Consider the following 24,962-nt stretch of genomic DNA (forward strand, 5'->3'; position numbering starts at 1 on the left):
AGCGGATGTGTTGCTAACTAGGCTGCTCAGTATAAAGGAGAAGTAGCAGATGTGTTGCTAACTAGGCTGCTCAGTATAAAGGAGAAGTAGCAGATGTGTTGCTAACTAGGCTGCTCAGTATAAAGCAGTAGAAGTAGCGGATGTGTTGCTAACTAGGCTGCTCAGTATAAAGGAGTGGAAGTAGCAGATGTGTTGCTAACTAGGCTGCTCAGTATAAAGCAGTGGAAGTAGCAGATGTGTTGCTAACTAGGCTGCTCAGTATAAAGCAGTGGAAGTAGCAGATGTGTGGCTAACTAGGCTGCTCAGTATAAAGGAGAAGTAGCAGATGTGTTCTTAACTAGGCTGCTCAGTATAAAGCAGTAGAATTAGCAGATGTGTTGCTAACTAGGCTGCTCAGTATAAAGGAGAAGTAGCAGATGTGTTGCTAACTAGGCTGCTCAGTGTAAAGCAGTAGAATTAGCAGATGTGTTGCTAACTAGGCTGCTCAGTATAAAGTAGAAGTAGCAGATGTGTTGTTAACTAGGCTGCTCAGTATAAAGGAGAAGTAGCAGATGTGTTGCTAACTAGGCTGCTCAGTATAAAGGAGAAGTAGCAGATGTGTTGCTAACAAGGCTGCTCAGTATAAAAGAGAAGTAGCAGATGTGTTGCTAACTAGGCTGCTCAATATAAAGGAGAAGTAGTATATGTGATGCTAACTAGACTGCTCAGTATAAAGGAGAAGTAGCAGATGTGTTGCTAACTAGGCTGCTCAGTATAAAGCAGTAGAAGTAGCGGATGTGTTGCTAACTAGGCTGCTCAGTATAAAGTAGAAGTAGCAGATATGTTGCTAACTAGGCTGCTCAGTATAAAGGAGAAGTAGCAGATGTGTTGCTAACTCGGCTGCTCAGTATAAAGCAGTAGATGTAGCAGATGTGTTCCTAACTAGGCTGCTCAGTATAAAGGAGAAGTAGCAGATGTGTTGCTAACTAGGCTGCTCAGTATAAAGGAGAAGTAGCAGATGTGTTGCTAACTAGGCTGCTCAGTATAAAGGAGAAGTAGCAGATGTGTTGCAAACAAGGCTGCTCAGTATAAAAGAGAAGTAGCAGATGTGTTGCTAACTAGGCTGCTCAGTATAAAGCAGTAGAAGTAGCAGATGTGTTGCTAACTAGGCTGCTCAGTATAAAGCAGTAGAATTAGCAGATGTGTTGCTAACTAGGCTGCTCAGTATAAAGCAGTAGAAGTAGCAGATGTGTTGCTAACTAGGCTGCTCAGTATAAAGGAGAAGTAGCAGATGTGTTCCTAACTAGGCTGCTCAGTATAAAGGAGAAGTAGCAGATGTGTTGCTAACTAGGCTGCTCAGTATAAAGGAGAAGTAGCAGATGTGTTCCTAACTAGGCTGATCAGTATAAAGGAGAAGTAGCAGATGTTTTGCTAACTAGGCTGCTCAGTATAAAGGAGAAGTAGCAGATGTGTTGCAAACAAGGCTGCTCAGTATAAAAGAGAAGTAGCAGATGTGTTGCTAACTAGGCTGCTCAATATAAAGGAGAAGTAGCATATGTGATGCTAACTAGGCTGCTCAGTATAAAGGAGAAGTAGCAGATGTGTTGCTAACTAGACTGCTCAGTATAAAGGAGAAGTAGCGGATGTGTTGCTAACTAGGCTGCTCAGTATAAAGGAGAAGTAGCAGATGTGTTGCTAACTAGGCTGCTCAGTATAAAGGAGAAGTAGCAGATGTGTTGCTAACTAGGCTGCTCAGTATAAAGCAGTAGAAGTAGCGGATGTGTTGCTAACTAGGCTGCTCAGTATAAAGGAGTGGAAGTAGCAGATGTGTTGCTAACTAGGCTGCTCAGTATAAAGCAGTGGAAGTAGCAGATGTGTTGCTAACTAGGCTGCTCAGTATAAAGGAGAAGTAGCAGATGTGTTGCTAACTAGGCTGCTCAGTATAAAGCAGTGGAAGTAGCAGATGTGTTGCTAACTAGGCTGCTCAGTATAAAGGAGAAGTAGCAGATGTGTTCTTAACTAGGCTGCTCAGTATAAAGCAGTAGAATTAGCAGTTGTGTTGCTAACTAGGCTGCTCAGTATAAAGGAGAAGTAGCAGATGTGTTGCTAACTAGGCTGCTCAGTGTAAAGCAGTAGAATTAGCAGATGTGTTGCTAACTAGGCTGCTCAGTATAAAGTAGAAGTAGCAGATGTGTTGTTAACTAGGCTGCTCAGTATAAAGGAGAAGTAGCAGATGTGTTGCTAACTAGGCTGCTCAGTATAAAGGAGAAGTAGCAGATGTGTTGCTAACAAGGCTGCTCAGTATAAAAGAGAAGTAGCAGATGTGTTGCTAACTAGGCTGCTCAATATAAAGGAGAAGTAGTATATGTGATGCTAACTAGACTGCTCAGTATAAAGGAGAAGTAGCAGATGTGTTGCTAACTAGGCTGCTCAGTATAAAGCAGTAGAAGTAGCGGATGTGTTGCTAACTAGGCTGCTCAGTATAAAGTAGAAGTAGCAGATATGTTGCTAACTAGGCTGCTCAGTATAAAGGAGAAGTAGCAGATGTGTTGCTAACTAGGCTGCTCAGTATAAAGCAGTAGAAGTAGCGGATGTGTTGCTAACTAGGCTGCTCAGTATAAAGGAGAAGTAGCAGATGTGTTGCTAACTAGGCTGCTCAGTATAAAGGAGGAGCAGCAGATGTGTTGCTAACTAGGCTGCTCAGTATAAAGGAGAAGTAGCAGATGTGTTGCTAACTAGGCTGCTCAGTGTAAAGCAGTAGAATTAGCAGATGTGTTGCTAACTAGGCTGCTCAGTATAAAGCAGTGGAAGTAGCAGATGTGTTGCTAACTAGGCTGCTCAGTATAAAGGAGAAGTAGCAGATGTGTTCCTCACTAGGCTGCTCAGTATAAAGGAGAAGTAGCAGATGTGTTGCTAACTAGGCTGCTCAGTATAAAGCAGTAGAAGTAGCAGATGTGTTGCTAACTAGGCTGCTCAGTATAAAGGAGAAGTAGCAGATGTGTTGCTAACTCGGCTGCTCAGTATAAAGCAGTAGATGTAGCAGATGTGTTCCTAACTAGGCTGCTCAGTATAAAGGAGAAGTAGCAGATGTGTTGCTAACTAGGCTGCTCAGTATAAAGGAGAAGTAGCAGATGTGTTGCTAACTAGGCTGCTCAGTATAAAGGAGAAGTAGCAGATGTGTTGCAAACAAGGCTGCTCAGTATAAAGAGAAGTAGCAGATGTGTTGCTAACTAGGCTGCTCAGTATAAAGCAGTAGAAGTAGCAGATGTGTTGCTAACTAGGCTGCTCAGTATAAAGGAGAAGTAGCAGATGTGTTCCTAACTAGGCTGCTCAGTATAAAGGAGAAGAAGCAGATGTGTTGCTAACTAGGCTGCTCAGTATAAAGGAGAAGTAGCAGATGTGTTCCTAACTAGGCTGCTCAGTATAAAGGAGTAGCAGATGTGTTGCTAACTAGGCTGCTCAGTATAAAGGAGAAGTAGCAGATGTGTTGCAAACAAGGCTGCTCAGTATAAAAGAGAAGTAGCAGATGTGTTGCTAACTAGGCTGCTCAATATAAAGGAGAAGTAGCATATGTGATGCTAACTAGGCTGCTCAGTATAAAGGAGAAGTAGCAGATGTGTTGCTAACAAGGCTGCTCAGTATAAAGGAGAAGTAGCAGATGTGTTGCTAACTAGGCTGCTCAGTATAAAGGAGAAGTAGCAGATGTGTTGCTAACTAGGCTGCTCAGTATAAAGCAGTAGAAGTAGCGGATGTGTTGCTAACTAGGCTGCTCAGTATAAAGGAGTGGAAGTAGCAGATGTGTTGCTAACTAGGCTGCTCAGTATAAAGCAGTGGAAGTAGCAGATGTGTTGCTAACTAGGCTGCTCAGTATAAAGCAGTGGAAGTAGCAGATGTGTTGCTAACTAGGCTGCTCAGTATAAAGGAGAAGTAGCAGATGTGTTCTTAACTAGGCTGCTCAGTATAAAGCAGTAGAATTAGCAGATGTGTTGCTAACTAGGCTGCTCAGTATAAAGCAGTGGAAGTAGCAGATGTGTTGCTAACTAGGCTGCTCAGTATAAAGGAGAAGTAGCAGATGTGTTGCTAACTAGGCTGCTCAGTATAAAGCAGTGGAAGTAGCAGATGTGTTGCTAACTAGGCTGCTCAGTATAAAGGAGAAGTAGCAGATGTGTTCTTAACTAGGCTGCTCAGTATAAAGCAGTAGAATTAGCAGATGTGTTGCTAACTAGGCTGCTCAGTATAAAGGAGAAGTAGCAGATGTGTTGCTAACTAGGCTGCTCAGTGTAAAGCAGTAGAATTAGCAGATGTGTTGCTAACTAGGCTGCTCAGTATAAAGTAGAAGTAGCAGATGTGTTGTTAACTAGGCTGCTCAGTATAAAGGAGAAGTAGCAGATGTGTTGCTAACTAGGCTGCTCAGTATAAAGGAGAAGTAGCAGATGTGTTGCTAACAAGGCTGCTCAGTATAAAAGAGAAGTAGCAGATGTGTTGCTAACTAGGCTGCTCAATATAAAGGAGAAGTAGTATATGTGATGCTAACTAGACTGCTCAGTATAAAGGAGAAGTAGCAGATGTGTTGCTAACTAGGCTGCTCAGTATAAAGCAGTAGAAGTAGCTGGATGTGTTGCTAACTAGGCTGCTCAGTATAAAGTAGAAGTAGCAGATATGTTGCTAACTAGGCTGCTCAGTATAAAGGAGAAGTAGCAGATGTGTTGCTAACTAGGCTGCTCAGTATAAAGCAGTAGAAGTAGCGGATGTGTTGCTAACTAGGCTGCTCAGTATAAAGGAGAAGTAGCAGATGTGTTGCTAACTAGGCTGCTCAGTATAAAGGAGGAGTAGCAGATGTGTTGCTAACTAGGCTGCTCAGTATAAAGGAGAAGTAGCAGATGTGTTGCTAACTAGGCTGCTCAGTGTAAAGCAGTAGAATTAGCAGATGTGTTGCTAACTAGGCTGCTCAGTATAAAGCAGTGGAAGTAGCAGATGTGTTGCTAACTAGGCTGCTCAGTATAAAGGAGAAGTAGCAGATGTGTTCCTCACTAGGCTGCTCAGTATAAAGGAGAAGTAGCAGATGTGTTGCTAACTAGGCTGCTCAGTATAAAGGAGGAGTAGCACATGTGTTGCTAACTAGGCTGCTCAGTATAAAGCAGTAGAAGTATCAGATGTGTTGCTAACTAGGCTGCTCAGTATAAAGCAGTAGAAGTAGCAGATGTGTTGCTAACTAGGCTGCTCAGTATAAAGCAGTAGAAGTAGCGGATGTGTTGCTAACTAGGCTGCTCAGTATAAAGGAGAAGTAGAAGATGTGTTGCTAACTAGGCTGCTCAGTATAAAGGAGAAGAAGCAGATGTGTTCCTAACTAGGCTGCTCAGTATAAAAGAGAAGTAGCAGATGTGTTGCTAACTAGGCTGCTCAATATAAAGGAGAAGTAGCAGATGTGATGCTAACTAGACTGCTCAGTATAAAGGAGAAGTAGCAGATGTGTTGCTAACTAGGCTGCTCAGTATAAAGCAGTAGAAGTAGCAGATGTGTTCCAAACTAGGCTGCTGAGTATAAAGCAGTAGAATTAGCAGATGTGTTGCTAACTAGGCTGCTCAGTATAAAGCAGTAGAAGTAGCAGATGTGTTCCTAACTAGGCTGCTCAGTATAAAGCAGAAGTAGCAGATGTGTTGCTAACAAGGCTGCTCAATATAAAAGAGAATTAGCAGATGTGTTGCTAAGTAGGCTGCTCAGTATAAAGCAGTAGAAGTAGCAGCTGTGTTACTCACTAGGCTGCTCAGTATAAAGAGAAGTAGCAGATAAGCTGCTAACTAGGCTGCTCAGTATAAAGCAGTAGAAGTAGCGGATGTGTTGCTAACTAGGCTGCTCAGTATAAAGTAGAAGTAGCAGATATGTTGCTAACTAGGCTGCTCAGTATAAAGGAGAAGTAGCAGATGTGTTGCTAACTAGGCTGCTCAGTATAAAGCAGTAGAAGTAGCGGATGTGTTGCTAACTAGGCTGCTCAGTATAAAGGAGAAGTAGCAGATGTGTTGCTAACTAGGCTGCTCAGTATAAAGCAGTGGAAGTAGCAGATGTGTTGCTAACTAGGCTGCTCAGTATAAAGCAGTAGAAGTATCAGATGTGTTGCTAACTAGGCTGCTCAGTATAAAGCAGTAGAAGTAGCAGATGTGTTGCTAACTAGGCTGCTCAGTATAAAGCAGTAGAAGTAGCGGATGTGTTGCTAACTAGGCTGCTCAGTATAAAGGAGAAGTAGAAGATGTGTTGCTAACTAGGCTGCTCAGTATAAAGGAGAAGAAGCAGATGTGTTCCTAACTAGGCTGCTCAGTATAAAAGAGAAGTAGCAGATGTGTTGCTAACTAGGCTGCTCAATATAAAGGAGAAGTAGCAGATGTGATGCTAACTAGACTGCTCAGTATAAAGGAGAAGTAGCAGATGTGTTGCTAACTAGGCTGCTCAGTATAAAGCAGTAGAAGTAGCAGATGTGTTCCAAACTAGGCTGCTGAGTATAAAGCAGTAGAATTAGCAGATGTGTTGCTAACTAGGCTGCTCAGTATAAAGCAGTAGAAGTAGCAGATGTGTTCCTAACTAGGCTGCTCAGTATAAAGCAGAAGTAGCAGATGTGTTGCTAACAAGGCTGCTCAATATAAAAGAGAATTAGCAGATGTGTTGCTAAGTAGGCTGCTCAGTATAAAGCAGTAGAAGTAGCAGCTGTGTTACTCACTAGGCTGCTCAGTATAAAGAGAAGTAGCAGATAAGCTGCTAACTAGGCTGCTCAGTATAAAGCAGTAGAAGTAGCGGATGTGTTGCTAACTAGGCTGCTCAGTATAAAGTAGAAGTAGCAGATATGTTGCTAACTAGGCTGCTCAGTATAAAGGAGAAGTAGCAGATGTGTTGCTAACTAGGCTGCTCAGTATAAAGCAGTAGAAGTAGCGGATGTGTTGCTAACTAGGCTGCTCAGTATAAAGGAGAAGTAGCAGATGTGTTGCTAACTAGGCTGCTCAGTATAAAGCAGTGGAAGTAGCAGATGTGTTGCTAACTAGGCTGCTCAGTATAAAGCAGTGGAAGTAGCAGATGTGTTGCTAACTAGGCTGCTCAGTATAAAGGAGAAGTAGCAGATGTGTTGCTAACTAGGCTGCTCAGTATAAAGCAGTGGAAGTAGCAGATGTGTTGCTAACTAGGCTGCTCAGTATAAAGGAGAAGTAGCAGATGTGTTCCTCACTAGGCTGCTCAGTATAAAGGAGAAGTAGCAGATGTGTTGCTAACTAGACTGCTCAGTATAAAGGAGGAGTAGCAGATGTGTTGCTAACTAGGCTGCTCAGTATAAAGGAGAAGTAGCAGATATGTTGCTAACTAGGCTGCTCAGTATAAAGGAGAAGTAGCAGATGTGTTGCTAACTAGGCTGCTCAGTATAAAGGAGAAGTAGCAGATGTGTTGCTAACTAGGCTGCTCAGTATAAAGTAGAGGTAGCAGATGTGTTGCTAACTAGGCTGCTCAGTATAAAGGAGGAGTAACAGATGTGTTGCTAACTAGGCTGCTCAGTAGAAAGGAGAAGTAGCAGATGTGTTGCTAACTAGGCTGCTCAGTATAAAGGAGGAGTAGCAGATGTGTTGCTAACTAGGCTGCTCAGTATAAAGCAGTAGAAGTATCAGATGTGTTGCTAACTAGGCTGCTCAGTATAAAGCAGTAGAAGTAGCAGATGTGTTGCTAACTAGGCTGCTCAGTATAAAGCAGTAGAAGTAGCGGATGTGTTGCTAACTAGGCTGCTCAGTATAAAGGAGAAGTAGAAGATGTGTTGCTAACTAGGCTGCTCAGTATAAAGGAGAAGTAGCAGATGTGTTGCTAACTAGGCTGCTCAGTATAAAAGAGAAGTAGCAGATGTGTTGCTAACTAGGCTGCTCAATATAAAGGAGAAGTAGCAGATGTGATGCTAACTAGACTGCTCAGTATAAAGGAGAAGTAGCAGATGTGTTGCTAACTAGGCTGCTCAGTATAAAGCAGTAGAAGTAGCAGATGTGTTCCAAACTAGGCTGCTGAGTATAAAGCAGTAGAATTAGCAGATGTGTTGCTAACTAGGCTGCTCAGTATAAAGCAGTGGAAGTAGCAGATGTGTTCCTAACTAGGCTGCTCAGTATAAAGCAGAAGTAGCAGATGTGTTGCTAACAAGGCTGCTCAATATAAAAGAGAATTAGCAGATGTGTTGCTAAGTAGGCTGCTCAGTATAAAGCAGTAGAAGTAGCAGCTGTGGGTCCTGTGTGGCTCAGTTGGTAGAGCATGGCGCTTGCAACGCCAAGCGTCGTGGGTTCGATTCCCGCTGGGGCCACCCATATGTAAAAAAGTAGTGGCCCCAGCCGACTTGTAAGTCGCTTTGGACAAAAGCGTCTGCTAAATGGGATATATTACTCACTAGGCTGCTCAGTATAAAAGAGAAGTAGCAGATAAGCTGCTAACTAGGCTGCTCAGTATAAAGCAGTAGAAGTAGCGGATGTGTTGCTAACTAGGCTGCTCAGTATAAAGTAGAAGTAGCAGATATGTTGCTAACTAGGCTGCTCAGTATAAAGGAGAAGTAGCAGATGTGTTGCTAACTAGGCTGCTCAGTATAAAGCAGTAGAAGTAGCGGATGTGTTGCTAACTAGGCTGCTCAGTATAAAGGAGAAGTAGCAGATGTGTTGCTAACTAGGCTGCTCAGTATAAAGCAGTGGAAGTAGCAGATGTGTTGCTAACTAGGCTGCTCAGTATAAAGCAGTGGAAGTAGCAGATGTGTTGCTAACTAGGCTGCTCAGTATAAAGGAGAAGTAGCAGATGTGTTGCTAACTAGGCTGCTCAGTATAAAGCAGTGGAAGTAGCAGATGTGTTGCTAACTAGGCTGCTCAGTATAAAGGAGAAGTAGCAGATGTGTTCCTCACTAGGCTGCTCAGTATAAAGGAGAAGTAGCAGATGTGTTGCTAACTAGGCTGCTCAGTATAAAGGAGGAGTAGCAGATGTGTTGCTAACTGGGCTGCTCAGTATAAAGGAGAAGTAGCAGATGTGTTGCTAATTAGGCTGCTCAGTATAAAGGAGAAGTAGCAGATGTGTTGCTAACTAGGCTGCTCAGTATAAAGTAGAAGTAGCAGATGTGTTGCTAACTAGGCTGCTCAGTATAAAGGAGGAGTAGCAGATCTGTTGCTAACTAGGCTGCTCAGTAGAAAGGAGAAGTAGCAGATGTGTTGCTAACTAGGCTGCTCAGTATAAAGGAGGAGTAGCAGATGTGTTGCTAACTAGGCTGCTCAGTATAAAGCAGTAGAAGTATCAGATGTGTTGCTAACTAGGCTGCTCAGTATAAAGCAGTAGAAGTAGCAGATGTGTTGCTAACTAGGCTGCTCAGTATAAAGCAGTAGAAGTAGCGGATGTGTTGCTAACTAGGCTGCTCAGTATAAAGGAGAAGTAGCAGATGTGTTGCTAACTAGGCTGCTCAGTATAAAAGAGAAGTAGCAGATGTGTTGCTAACTAGGCTGCTCAATATAAAGGAGAAGTAGCAGATGTGATGCTAACTAGACTGCTCAGTATAAAGGAGAAGTAGCAGATGTGTTGCTAACTAGGCTGCTCAGTATAAAGCAGTAGAAGTAGCAGATGTGTTCCAAACTAGGCTGCTGAGTATAAAGCAGTAAAATTAGCAGATGTGTTGCTAACTAGGCTGCTCAGTATAAAGCAGTGGAAGTAGCAGATGTGTTCCAAACTAGGCTGCTGAGTATAAAGCAGAAGAATTAGCAGATGTGTTCCTAACTAGGCTGCTCAGTATAAAGGAGAAGTAGCAGATGTGTTGCTAACTAGGCTGCTCAGTATAAAGGAGGAGTAGCAGATGTGTTCCTCACTAGGCTGCTCAGTATAAAGGAGAAGTAGCAGATGTGTTGCTAACAAGGCTGCTCAGTATAAAGGAGAAGTAGCAGATGTGTTGCTAACTAGGCTGCTCAGTATAAAGGAGGAGTAGCAGATGTGTTGCTAACTAGGCTGCTCAGTATAAAGGAGAAGTAGCAGATGTGTTGCTAACTAGGCTGCTCAGTATAAAGGAGAAGTAGCAGATGTGTTGCTAACTAGGCTGCTCAGTATAAAGGAGAATTAGCAGATGTGTTGCTAACTAGGCTGCTCAGTATAAAGGAGAAGTAGCAGATGTGTTGCTAACTAGGCTGCTCAGTATAAAGGAGAATTAGCAGATGTGTTGCTAACTAGGCTGCTCAGTATAAAGGAGAAGTAGTAGCAGATGTGTTGCTAACTAGGCTGCTCAGTATAAAGGAGAAGTAGCAGATGTGTTGCTAACTAGGCTGCTCAGTATAAAGCAGTAGAAGTAGCAGATGTGTTGCTAACTAGGCTGCTCAGTATAAAGCAGTAGAGGTAGAAGATGTGTTGCTAACTAGGCTGCTCAGTATAAAGCAGTAGTAGTAGCAGATGTGTTGCTAACTAGGCTGCTCAGTATAAAGGAGAAGTAGTAGCAGATGTGTTGCTAACTAGGCTGTTCAGTATAAAAGTGAAGTAGCAGATGTGTTGCTAACTAGGCTGCTCAGTATAAAGCAGTAGAAGTAGCAGATGTGTTGCTAACTAGGCTGCTCAGTATAAAGGAGAAGTAGTAGCAGATGTGTTGCTAACTAGGCTGTTCAGTATAAAAGTGAAGTAGCAGATGTGTTGCTAACTAGGCTGCTCAGTATAAAGGAGAAGTAGTAGCAGATGTGTTGCTAACTAGGCTGCTCAGTATAAAGGAGAAGTAGCAGATGTGTTCCTAACTAGGCTGCTCAGTATAAAGCAGTAGAAGTAGCAGATGTGTTGCTAACTAGGCTGCTCAGTATAAAGCAGTAGAGGTAGAAGATGTGTTGCTAACTAGGCTGCTCAGTATAAAGCAGTAGTAGTAGCAGATGTGTTGCTAACTAGGCTGCTCAGTATAAAGGAGAAGTAGTAGCAGATGTGTTGCTAACTAGGCTGTTCAGTATAAAAGTGAAGTAGCAGATGTGTTGCTAACTAGGCTGCTCAGTATAAAGCAGTAGAAGTAGCAGATGTGTTGCTAACTAGGCTGCTCAGTATAAAGGAGAAGTAGTAGCAGATGTGTTGCTAACTAGGCTGTTCAGTATAAAAGTGAAGTAGCAGATGTGTTGCTAACTAGGCTGCTCAGTATAAAGCAGTAGAAGTAGCAGATGTGTTGCTAACTAGGCTGCTCAGTATAAAGGAGAAGTAGCAGCGATGTGTTGCTAACTAGGCTGCTCAGTATAAAGGAGAAGTAGTAGCAGATGTGTTGCTAACTAGGCTGCTCAGTATAAAGGAGAAGTAGCAGATGTGTTCCTAACTAGGCTGCTCAGTATAAAGCAGTAGAAGTAGCAGATGTGTTGCTAACTAGGCTGCTCAGTATAAAGCAGTAGAGGTAGAAGATGTGTTGCTAACTAGGCTGCTCAGTATAAAGCAGTAGTAGTAGCAGATGTGTTGCTAACTAGGCTGCTCAGTATAAAGGAGAAGTAGCAGATGTGTTGCTAACTAGGCTGCTCAGTATAAAGCAGTAGAGGTAGAAGATGTGTTGCTAACTAGGCTGCTCAGTATAAAGCAGTAGTAGTAGCAGATGTGTTTCTAACTAGGCTGCTCAGTATAAAGGAGAAGTAGCAGATGTGTTGCTAACTAGGCTGCTCAGTATAAAGGAGAAGTAGCAGATGTGTTCCTAACTAGGCTGCTCAGTATAAAGGAGAAGTAGCAGATGTGTTGCTAACTAGGCTGCTCAGTATAAAGGAGAAGTAGCAGATGTGTTGCTAACTAGGCTGCTCAGTATAAAGGAGAAGTAGCAGATGTGTTCCTAACTAGGCTGCTCAGTATAAAGGAGAAGTAGCAGATGTGTTGCTAACTAGGCTGCTCAGTATAAAGGAGAAGTAGCAGATGTGTTGCTAACTAGGCTGCTCAGTATAAAGGAGAAGTCGCAGATGTGTTGCTAACTAGGCTGCTCAGTATAAAGGAGAAGTCGCAGATGTGTTGCTAACTAGGCTGCTCAGTATAAAGGAGAAGTAGCAGATGTGTTGCTAACTAGGCTGCTCAGTATAAAGGAGAAGTAGCAGATGTGTTGCTAACTAGGCTGCTCAGTATAAAGCAGTGGAAGTAGCAGATGTGTTGCTAACTAGGCTGCTCAGTATAAAGGAGAAGTATCAGATGTGTTGCTAACTAGGCTGCTCAGTATAAAGGAGAAGTAGCAGATGTGTTGCTAACTAGGCTGCTCAGTATAAAGGAGAAGTAGCAGATGTGTTGCTAACTAGGCTGCTCAGTATAAAGCAGTGGAAGTAGCAGATGTGTTGCTAACTAGGCTGCTCAGTATAAAGGAGAAGTAGCAGATGTGTTGCTAACTAGGCTGCTCAGTATAAAGGAGAAGTCGCAGATGTGTTGCTAACTAGGCTGCTCAGTATAAAGGAGAAGTCGCAGATGTGTTGCTAACTAGGCTGCTCAGTATAAAGGAGAAGTAGCAGATGTGTTGCTAACTAGACTGCTCAGTATAAAGGAGAAGTATCAGATGTGTTGCTAACTAGGCTGCTCAGTATAAAGGAGAAGTATCAGATGTGTTGCTAACTAGGCTGCTCAGTATAAAGGAGAAGTAGCAGATGTGTTAGTCACAAGCATTAGTGTGTCAGCAGAGATCAAAACTGACAGCGCCGCTCTCTGGTGGACAAATCATATTACTACTTGTTCCTGTCAGCAAAGTTGTAACCTCCAGGGGTGGCCAACCTGGCGATACGAGTATTTGTAATCGTATCTGTAAATTGACAGTTGATATAGGGTGACCACAATTTAAATACACTAATGTGGGACAACAGAATGATTTTTCAGAACATTGTGAGAAATGGGGGCTATGGCAACACATAACTGAGGTGCAGGTAGAATAATCTTTCGCCGAGTGCAAAGTTGGTGATGCAGAAATGAGAGACTACAGGTGCGGCTGTTATATGAAAATTTGGACAAGGAAACATTTCTGGTTGATCTCAGAGAATGTAAAAAAAGGAAGGGAAATAAAACAGGACTGAGAAGCAACAAATATAGTGACTGAGCAACTAATAAGAATGGAGAGCCGAACACATTTGACATAATGACCTGATATCTATTAGTCTAATACTACTATGTGTAGCTGATATCTATCAGTCTAATACTGCTATGTGTAGCTGATATCTACCAGTCTAATACTACTATGTGTAGCTGATATCTATCAGTCTAATACTGCTATGTGTAGCTGATATCTATCAGTCTAATACTGCTATGTGTAGCTGATATCTACCAGTCTAATACTACTATGTGTAGCTGATATCTATCAGTCTAATACTGCTATGTGTAGCTGATATCTATCAGTCTAATACTACTATGTGTAGCTGATATCTATCAGTCTAATACTGCTATGTGTAGCTGATATCTATCAGTCTAATACTACTATGTGTAGCTGATATCTATCAGTCTAATACTGTTATGTGTAGCTGATATCTATCAGTCTAATACTGCTATGTGTAGCTGATATCTACCAGTCTAATACTACTATGTGTAGCTGATATCTATCAGTCTAATACTGCTATGTGTAGCTGATATCTAGCAGTCTAATACTACTATGTGTAGCTGATATCTATCAGTCTAATACTGCTATGTGTAGCTGATATCTATCAGTCTAATACTGCTATGTGTAGCTGATATCTACCAGTCTAATACTACTATGTGTAGCTGATATCTATCAGTCTAATACTGCTATGTGTAGCTGATATCTATCAGTCTAATACTACTATGTGTAGCTGATATCTATCAGTCTAATACTGCTATGTGTAGCTGATATCTATCCGTCTAATACTACTATGTGTAGCTGATATCTACCAGTCTAATACTACTATGTGTAGCTGATATCTACCAGTCTAATACTACTATGTGTAGCTGATATCTATCAGTCTAATACTACTATGTGTAGCTGATATCTATCAGTCTAATACTACTATGTGTAGCTGATATCTATCAGTCTAATACTACTATGTGTAGCTGATATCTATCAGTCTAATACTGTTATGTGTAGCTGATATCTATCAGTCTAATACTACTATGTGTAGCTGATATCTATCAGTCTAATACTGCTATGTGTAGCTGATATCTACCAGTCTAATACTGCTATGTGTAGCTGATATCTATCAGTCTAATACTGCTATGTGTAGCTGATATCTACCAGTCTAATACTGCTATGTGTAGCTGATATCTATCAGTCTAATAATGTTATGTGTAGCTGATATCTATCAGTCTAATACTACTATGTGTAGCTGATATCTATCAGTCTAATACTGCTATGTGTAGCTGATATCTATCAGTCTAATACTGCTATGTGTAGCTGATATCTATCAGTCTATTACTACTATCAGTCTAATTGTGTAGCTGATATCTATCAGTCTAATAATGCTATGTGTAGCTGATATCTATCCGTCTAATACTACTATGTGTAGCTGATATCTGATCTAATACTACTATGTGTAGCTGATATCTATCAGTCTAATACTACTATTGTAGCTGATATCTACCAGTCTAATACTACTATTATGTAGCTGATATCTACCAGTCTAATACTGCTATATGTAGCTGATATCTATCAGTCTAATACTGTTATGTGATATCACCAGTCTAATGCTACTATGTGTAGCTGATATCTATCCAGTCTAATACTGTTATGTGTAGCTGATATCTATCAGTCTAATACTACTATGTGTAGCTGATATCTATCAGTCTAATACTGCTATGTGTAGCTGATATCTACCAGTCTAATACTGCTATGTGTAGCTGATATCTATCAGTCTAATGCTGCTATGTGTAGCTGATATCTATGTCTAATACTGCTATGTGTAGCTGATATCTATCAGTCTAATACTACTATGTGTAGCTGATATCTATCAGTCTAATACTGCTATGTGTAGCTGATATCTACCAGTCTAATACTGCTATGTGTGGCTGATATCTATCAGTCTAATACTGTTATGTGTAGCTGATATCTATCAGTCTAATACTACTATGTGTAGCTGATATCTATCAGTCTAATACTGCTATGTGTGGCTGATATCTATCAGTCTAATACTACTATGTGTAGCTGATATCTATCAGTCTAATAATGTTATGTGTAGCTGATATCTATCAGTCTAATACTACTATGTGTAGCTGATATCTATCAGTCTAATACTGCTATGTGTAGCTGATATCTATCAGTCTAATGCTACTATGTGTAGCTGATATCTATCAGTCTAATACTACTATGTGTAGCTGATATCCTATCAGTCTAATACTACTATGTGCTAGCTGATATCTATCAGTCTAATACTGTTATGTGTAGCTGATATCTATCCGTCTAATACTACTATGTGTAGCTGATATCTATCAGTCTAATGCTGCTGTAATCTGTGGCTGATATCTATCAGTCTATTTTACTGTGTGGCTGATATCAGTCTAATACTGCTATGTGTAGCTGATATCTAAAATATTATTAAGCTATTCCTCAGTCTGTCTTTACTATGTGTAATGATATACATCAGTCTAACCTGCTATGTGTAGCTGATATCTATCAGTCTAATGCTGCTATGTAGCTGATATCTACCAGTCTAATACTACTATGTGTAGCTGATATCTATCAGTCTAATACTGCTATGTGTAGCTGATATCTATCAGTCTAATACTACTATGTGTAGCTGATATCTATCAGTCTAATACTGCTATGTGTAGCTGATATCTATCCGTCTAATACTACTATGTGTAGCTGATATCTACCAGTCTAATACTACTATGTGTAGCTGATATCTACCAGTCTAATACTACTATGTGTAGCTGATATCTACCAGTCTAATACTACTATGTGTAGCTGATATCTACCAGTCTAATACTACTATGTGTAGCTGATATCTATCAGTCTAATACTACTATGTGTAGCTGATATCTATCAGTCTAATACTACTATGTGTAGCTGATATCTATCAGTCTAATACTGTTATGTGTAGCTGATATCTATCAGTCTAATACTACTATGTGTAGCTGATATCTATCAGTCTAATACTGCTATGTGTAGCTGATATCTACCAGTCTAATACTGCTATGTGTAGCTGATATCTATCAGTCTAATACTGCTATGTGTAGCTGATATCTACCAGTCTAATACTGCTATGTGTAGCTGATATCTATCAGTCTAATACTACTATGTGTAGCTGCTATCTATCAGTCTAATACTGCTATGTGTAGCTGATATCTACCAGTCTAATACTGCTATGTGTAGCTGATATCTATCAGTCTAATACTGTTATGTGTAGCTGATATCTATCAGTCTAATACTACTATGTGTAGCTGATATCTATCAGTCTAATACTGCTATGTGTAGCTCATATCTATCAGTCTAATACTGCTATGTGTAGCTGATATCTATCAGTCTAATAATGCTATGTGTAGCTGATATCTATCAGTCTAATACTACTATGTGTAGCTGATATCTATCAGTCTAATACTGCTATGTGTAGCTGATATCTATCAGTCTAATACTACTATGTGTAGCTGATATCTATCAGTCTAATACTACTATGTGTAGCTGATATCTATCAGTCTAATACTGCTATGTGTAGCTGATATCTATCAGTCTAATACTGTTATGTGTAGCTGATATCTACCAGTCTAATACTACTATGTGTAGCTGATATCTATCAGTCTAATACTGCTATGTGTAGCTGATATCTACCAGTCTAATACTGCTATGTGTAGCTGATATCTATCAGTCGAATACTGCTATGTGTAGCTGATATCTACCAGTCTAATACTGCTATGTGTAGCTGATATCTATCAGTCTAATAATGTTATGTGTAGCTGATATCTATCAGTCTAATACTACTATGTGTAGCTGATATCTATCAGTCTAATACTGCTATGTGTAGCTGATATCTACCAGTCTAATACTACTATGTGTAGCTGATATCTATCAGTCTAATACTGCTATGTGTAGCTGATATCTATCAGTCTAATACTACTATGTGTAGCTGATATCTATCAGTCTAATACTGCTATGTGTAGCTGATATCTATCAGTCTAATACTGCTATGTGTAGCTGATATCTACCAGTCTAATACTACTATGTGTAGCTGATATCTATCAGTCTAATAATGTTATGTGTAGCTGATATCTATCAGTCTAATACTACTATGTGTAGCTGATATCTATCAGTCTAATACTGCTATGTGTAGCTGATATCTACCAGTCTAATACTACTATGTGTAGCTGATATCTATCAGTCTAATACTGCTATGTGTAGCTGATATCTATCAGTCTAATACTACTATGTGTAGCTGATATCTATCAGTCTAATACTGCTATGTGTAGCTGATATCTATCCGTCTAATACTACTATGTGTAGCTGATATCTACCAGTCTAATACTGCTATGTGTAGCTGATATCTACCAGTCTAATACTACTATGTGTAGCTGATATCTATCAGTCTAATACTGCTATGTGTAGCTGATATCTATCAGTCTAATACTACTATGTGTAGCTGATATCTATCAGTCTAATACTGCTATGTGTAGCTGATATCTATCAGTCTAATACTGCTATGTGTAGCTGATATCTACCAGTCTAATACTACTATGTGTAGCTGATATCTATCAGTCTAATACTGCTATGTGTAGCTGATATCTATCAGTCTAATACTACTATGTGTAGCTGAAATCTATCAGTCTAATACTGCTATGTGTAGCTGATATCTATCCGTCTAATACTACTATGTGTAGCTGATATCTACCAGTCTAATACTACTATGTGTAGCTGATATCTACCAGTCTAATACTACTATGTGTAGCTGATATCTACCAGTCTAATACTACTATGTGTAGCTGATATCTACCAGTCTAATACTACTATGTGTAGCTGATATCTATCAGTCTAATACTACTATGTGTAGCTGATATCTATCAGTCTAATACTACTATGTGTAGCTGATATCTATCAGTCTAATACTGTTATGTGTAGCTGATATCTATCAGTCTAATACTACTATGTGTAGCTGATATCTATCAGTCTAATACTGCTATGTGTAGCTGATATCTACCAGTCTAATACTGCTATGTGTAGCTGATATCTATCAGTCTAATACTGCTATGTGTAGCTGATATCTACCAGTCTAATACTGCTATGTGTAGCTGATATCTATCAGTCTAATACTACTATGTGTAGCTGATATCTATCAGTCTAATACTGCTATGTGTAGCTGATATCTACCAGTCTAATACTGCTATGTGTAGCTGATATCTATCAGTCTAATACTGTTATGTGTAGCTGATATCTATCAGTCTAATACTACTATGTGTAGCTGATATCTATCAGTCTAATACTGCTATGTGTAGCTGATATCTATCAGTCTAATACTGCTATGTGTAGCTGATATCTATCAGTCTAATAATGCTATGTGTAGCTGATATCTATCAGTCTAATACTACTATGTGTAGCTGATATCTATCAGTCTAATACTGCTATGTGTAGCTGATATCTATCAGTCTAATACTACTATGTGTAGCTGATATCTATCAGTCTAATACTACTATGTGTAGCTGATATCTATCAGTCTAATACTGCTATGTGTAGCTGATATCTATCAGTCTAATACTGTTATGTGTAGCTGATATCTACCAGTCTAATACTACTATGTGTAGCTGATATCTATCAGTCTAATACTGCTATGTGTAGCTGATATCTATCAGTCTAATACTGCTATGTGTAGCTGATATCTATCAGTCTAATACTGCTATGTGTAGCTGATATCTATCCGTCTAATACTACTATGTGTAGCTGATATCTACCAGTCTAATACTACTATGTGTAGCTGATATCTACCAGTCTAATACTACTATGTGTAGCTGATATCTACCAGTCTAATACTACTATGTGTAGCTGATATCTATCAGTCTAATACTACTATGTGTAGCTGATATCTATCAGTCTAATACTACTATGTGTAGCTGATATCTATCAGTCTAATACTGTTATGTGTAGCTGATATCTATCAGTCTAATACTACTATGTGTAGCTGATATCTATCATTCTAATACTGCTATGTGTAGCTGATATCTATCAGTCTAATACTGCTATGTGTAGCTGATATCTACCAGTCTAATACTGCTATGTGTAGCTGATATCTATCAGTCTAATACTGCTATGTGTAGCTGATATCTATCAGTCTAATACTACTATGTGTAGCTGATATCTATCAGTCTAATACTACTATGTGTAGCTGATATCTATCAGTCTAATACTACTATGTGTAGCTGATATCTACCAGTCTAATACTGCTATGTGTAGCTGATATCTATCAGTCTAATACTACTATGTGTAGCTGATATCTATCAGTCTAATACTGCTATGTGTAGCTGATATCTATCAGTCTAATACTACTATGTGTAGCTGATATCTATCAGTCTAATACTACTATGTGTAGCTGATATCTATCAGTCTAATACTGCTATGTGTAGCTGATATCTACCAGTCTAATACTGCTATGTGTAGCTGATATCTATCAGTCTAATACTGCTATGTGTAGCTGATATCTATCAGTCTAATACTGCTATGTGTAGCTGATATCTATCAGTCTAATACTACTATGTGTAGCTGATATCTATCAGTCTAATACTGCTATGTGTAGCTGATATCTACCAGTCTAATACTGCTATGTGTAGCTGATATCTATCAGTCTAATACTGCTATGTGTAGCTGATATCTATCAGTCTAATACTGCTATGTGTAGCTGATATCTATCAGTCTAATACTGTTATGTGTAGCTGATATCTATCAGTCTAATACTGCTATGTGTAGCTGATATCTATCAGTCTAATACTACTATGTGTAGCTGATATCTACCAGTCTAATACTGCTATGTGTAGCTGATATCTATCAGTCTAATACTACTATGTGTAGCTGATATCTACCAGTCTAATACTGCTATGTGTAGCTGATATCTATAAGTCTAATACTACTATGTGTAGCTGATATCTATCAGTCTAATACTGCTATGTGTAGCTGATATCTATCAGTCTAATACTACTATGTGTAGCTGATATCTATCAGTCTAATACTGCTATGTGTAGCTGATATTTAACAGTCTAATACTGCTATGTGTAGCTGATATCTATCAGTCTAATACTGCTATGTGTAGCTGATATCTATCAGTCTAATACTGCTATGTGTAGCTGATATCTATCAGTCTAATACTACTATGTGTAGCTGATATCTATCAGTCTAATACTGCTATGTGTAGCTGATATCTATCAGTCTAATACTGCTATGTGTAGCTGATATCTATCAGTCTAATACTGCTATGTGTAGCTGATATCTATCAGTCTAATACTGCTATGTGTAGCTGATATCTATCAGTCTAATACTGCTATGTGTAGCTGATATCTATCAGTCTAATACTGCTATGTGTAGCTGATATCTATCAGTCTAATACTGCTATGTGTAGCTGATATCTATCAGTCTAATACTGCTATGTGTAGCTGATATCTACCAGTCTAATACTGCTATGTGTAGCTGATATCTATCAGTCTAATACTACTATGTGTAGCTGATATCTATCAGTCTAATACTGCTATGTGTAGCTGATATCTATCAGTCTAATACTACTATGTGTAGCTGATATCTATCAGTCTAATACTGCTATGTGTAGCTGATATCTACCAGTCTAATACTGCTATGTGTAGCTGATATCTATCAGTCTAATACTGCTATGTGTAGCTGATATCTATCAGTCTAATACTGCTATGTGTAGCTGATATCTATCAGTCTAATACTGTTATGTGTAGCTGATATCTATCAGTCTAATACTGTTAAGTGTGTAGCTGATATCTATCAACTAATACTACTATGTGTAGCCGATATATATCAGTCTAATACTGCTATGTAGCTGATATTTAACAGTCTAATACTGCTATGTAGCTGATATCTATCAGTTCATTATTGCCATGCGTAGCTGATATCTATCAGTCTAATACTGCTATGTGTAGCTGGCTGATATCTATCAGTCTAATACTACTATGTGTAGCTGATATCTATCAGTCTAATACTGCTATGTGTGGCTGATATCTATCAATCTAATACTACTGTGTGTAGCTGATATCTATCAGTCTAATACTGCTATGTGTAGCTGATATCTACCAGTCTAATACTGCTATGTGTAGCTGATATCTATCAGTCTAATACTACTATTGTAGCTGATATCTATCAGTCTAATACTACTATGTGTATTGATATCATCAGTCTAATACTGCTATGTGTAGCTGATATCTATCAGTCTAATACTGCTATGTGTAGCTGATATCTATCAGTCTAATACTACTATGTGTAGCTGATATCTATCAGTCTAATACTACTATGTGTAGCTGATATCTATCAGTCTAATACTGCTATGTGTAGCTGATATCTATCAGTCTAATACTACTATGTGTGGCCAGTATCTATCAGTCTAATACTACTATGTGTAGCTGATATCTATCAGTCTAATACTACTATGTGTAGCTGATATCTATCAGTCTAATACTGCTATGTGTAGCTGATATCTATCAGTCTAATACTACTATGTGTAGCTGATATCTATCAGTCTAATACTGCTATGTGTAGCTGATATCTATCAGTCTAATACTGCTATGTGTAGCTGATATCTATCAGTCTAATACTGCTATGTGTAGCTGATATCTATCAGTCTAATACTGCTATGTGTAGCTGATATCTATCAGTCTAATACTGCTATGTGTAGCTGATATCTATCAGTCTAATACTGCTATGTGTAGCTGATATCTATCAGTCTAATACTACTATGTGTAGCTGATATCTATCAGTCTAATACTGCTATGTGTAGCTGATATCTACCAGTCTAACACTACTATGTGTAGCTGATATCTATCAGTCTAATACTGTTATGTGTAGCTGATATCTATCAGTCTAATACTGCTATGTGTAGCTGATATCTATCAGTCTAATACTACTATGTGTAGCTGATATCTACCAGTCTAATACTGCTATGTGTAGCTGATATCTATCAGTCTAATACTACTATGTGTAGCTGATATCTATCAGTCTAATACTGCTATGTGTAGCTGATATCTATCAGTCTAATACTACTATGTGTAGCTGATATCTACCAGTCTAATACTACTATGTGTAGCTGATATCTATCAGTCTAATACTGCTATGTGTAGCTGATATCTATCAGTCTAATGTCTCAGCCTCCAGTATTTATGCTGCAGTAGTTTATATGTCGGGGAACAAGGGTCAGTTTGTTATATCTGGAGTCCTGTGTGAATCTAAGTGTGCGTTCTCTAATTCTCTCCTTCTCTCTTTCTTTCTCTCTCTCGGAGGACCTGAGCCCCAGGACCAAGCCCCAGGACCATGCTCCAGGACTACCTGACATGATGACTCCTTGCTGTCCCCAGTCCACCTGGCCGCGCTGCTGCTCCAGTTTCAACTGACCTGAGCCCTAGGACCATGCCCCAGGACTACCTGACATGATGACTCCTTGCTGTCCCCAGTCCACCTGACCGTGCTGCTGCTCCAGTTTCAAATGTTCTGCCTTATTATTATTCAACCATGCTGGTCATTTATGAACATTTGAACATCTTGGCCATGTTCTGTTATAATCTCCACCCGGCACAGCCAGAAGAGGACTGGCCACCCCACATAGCCTGGTTCCTCTTTAGATTTCTTCCTAGGTTTTGGCCTTTCTAGGGAGTTTTCCTAGCCACTATGCTTCTACACCTGCATTGCTTGCTGTTTGGGGTTTTAGGGTGGGTTTCTGTACAGCACTTTGAGATATCAGCTGATGTACGAAGGGCTATATAAATAAATTACATGTTATTTGATTTGATTTGACATTGGCCTATGTCTCCTCTCGAGCTGCATGGAATATCAGATCTCAACAATGATTGGAGAAGTGTTCATCACCAGTAAACTACCACATCCTGATGATACATCTTTTCAACATGACAGACAGGTTGGAATGTCAGAGAGAGACAGGTCGGAATGTCTGACTGAGACAGGTCGGAACGTCTGACTGAGACAGGTCGGAACGTCTGACTGAGACAGGTCGGAACGTCTGACTGAGACAGGTCGGAACGTCTGACTGAGACAGGTCGGAACGTCTGACTGAGACAGGTCGGAACGCCTGACTGAGACAGGTCGGAACGCCTGACTGAGACAGGTCGGAACGCCTGACTGAGACAGGTCGGAACGCCTGACTGAGACAGGTCGGAACGCCTGACTGAGACAGGTCGGAATGTCTGACTGAGACAGGTCGGAACGCCTGACTGAGACAGGTCGGAACGCCTGACTGAGACAGGTCGGAACGTCTGACTGAGACAAGTCGGGAACGTCTGACTGAGACAGGTCGGAACGCCTGACTGAGACAGGTCGGATTGTCTGGCTGAGACAGGTCGGATTGTCTGGCTGAGACAGGTTGGTATGTCTGATGAAAACAGGTTGGAATGTCTGACTGAAATGTATTGATAAAATGCAGGACATGATTGTTTGGTTGCCAACTTAATGGCCCAACTTAATTAGCATTTCATATTTTTTACCTACCCTTGCCCCGCTTGTTATTTATTTTTATCTGTTATTTAACTTGGTAAGTCAGTTAAGAGCAAATTCTTATTTTCAGTGACTGCCTTGGAACAGTGGGTGAACTGCCTTGTTCAGTGGCAAAACGACAGATTTCTACCTTGTCAGCTCTGGGATTTGATCTTCCAACCTTTCGGTTACTGGTCCAACGCTCTAACCACTAGGCTACCTACGTCAGAAATTTTGCACATTGATAGCTTATTACATATTATGCACATTGATAGCTTGTTAGATATTATTCACATTGATAGCTTATTAGATATTATGCACATTGATAGCTTGTTAGATATTATGCACATTGATAGCTTGTTAGATATTATGCACATTGATAGCTTGCTGGCAAATGTCCTCGCCTATTGATGTATCATAGTAGCAGGCTAACAGGAGGCAAAAGTAATCTAAATGATCAGGCTAATAGGAGGCAGAAGTAATCTAAATGATCAGGCTAATAGGAGGCAGAAGTAATCTAAATGATCAGGCTAATAGGAGGCAGAAGTAATCTAAATGAGCAGGCTAATAGGAGGCAGAAGTAATCTAAATGAGCAGGCTAATAGGAGGCAGAAGTAATCTAAATTATCAGGCTAATAGGAGGCAGAAGTAATATAAATAATCAGACTGAATCAGGCCAAGAGAAGTGATTGTGTGAAATTATGAAGCGAATGGATGGAGAAATATACAGTATCGCTCTATCCAATCAGAGCAGCATGATCAACGAACAGCCCGCCCTTCTCTTTACAGACAGGCAAACTAGCCACCTGAGTTATTTAGACAACTTAGCACCTCGCTCTGGATTGAGTGATATGAAAAGCTGTGCGCTGGCACCAGCAAAAGCATTTTGTAAAGAGAGAGAGAGGGGAGGAGCATCTGATGGAGATCAGTAAAGTAGGCCTACATAACTTACTGTAGGAAAACAATTAGTTATTTAGAGACATAGGTTCAGTCATTACCGACGGAAATGTAGAACGTGGACATCCCCAAGTATTACTGAAGCTGTTAGAGCAGTAGACAGAGACAGGACTATACGTACCAACATGGTTCTCCACATCATTGATGTAGAAGGTAGGAGCGGGCATGGACATCCCCAGACCGTCCTTCTTCCAGAACCAGGATCGGTTCGTTAAAACCAACCTCTTCCAGGTAGTCCATCGTCAGCTGACTGCCGTTCAGCTTCACCACAATGTCCTCAGAGCTGTAAGACATAGATTACATTACAGTGCCTTCAGAAAGTATTCATACCCCTTGACTTATTACACATTGTGTTACAGCCTGAATTCAAAAATGGTCTAAATTGTTTTTTTTCCTCACCCATTTAAACATAATGACAAAGTGAAAACATGTTTAAATGTTTTTGCAAATTTATTGAAAATTAAATACATAAATA

The 24,962-nt window shown here is 39.9% G+C and overlaps 1 protein-coding gene across 1 annotated transcript in view; it reads right to left on the minus strand.

The window, feature by feature from the left end:
* The window catches only part of LOC135534206 (lysine-specific demethylase phf2-like), a gene marked incomplete at its 3' end in the record, with an annotated part of 41,761 nt that extends 17,101 nt beyond the window's left edge, over positions 1 to 24,660 (minus strand). Inside the window, exon 1 of the mRNA XM_064961296.1 lies at positions 24,609 to 24,660. Coding sequence (XP_064817368.1) covers positions 24,609 to 24,660 — 52 coding nt within the window. The remainder of the gene's footprint in view (positions 1 to 24,608) is intronic.
* Positions 24,661 to 24,962: the final 302 nt, after the last annotated feature.

This window comes from Oncorhynchus masou, unplaced genomic scaffold, assembly GCF_036934945.1.
Source record: "Oncorhynchus masou masou isolate Uvic2021 unplaced genomic scaffold, UVic_Omas_1.1 unplaced_scaffold_3129, whole genome shotgun sequence".
NCBI classification, from domain to species: domain Eukaryota; kingdom Metazoa; phylum Chordata; class Actinopteri; order Salmoniformes; family Salmonidae; genus Oncorhynchus; species Oncorhynchus masou.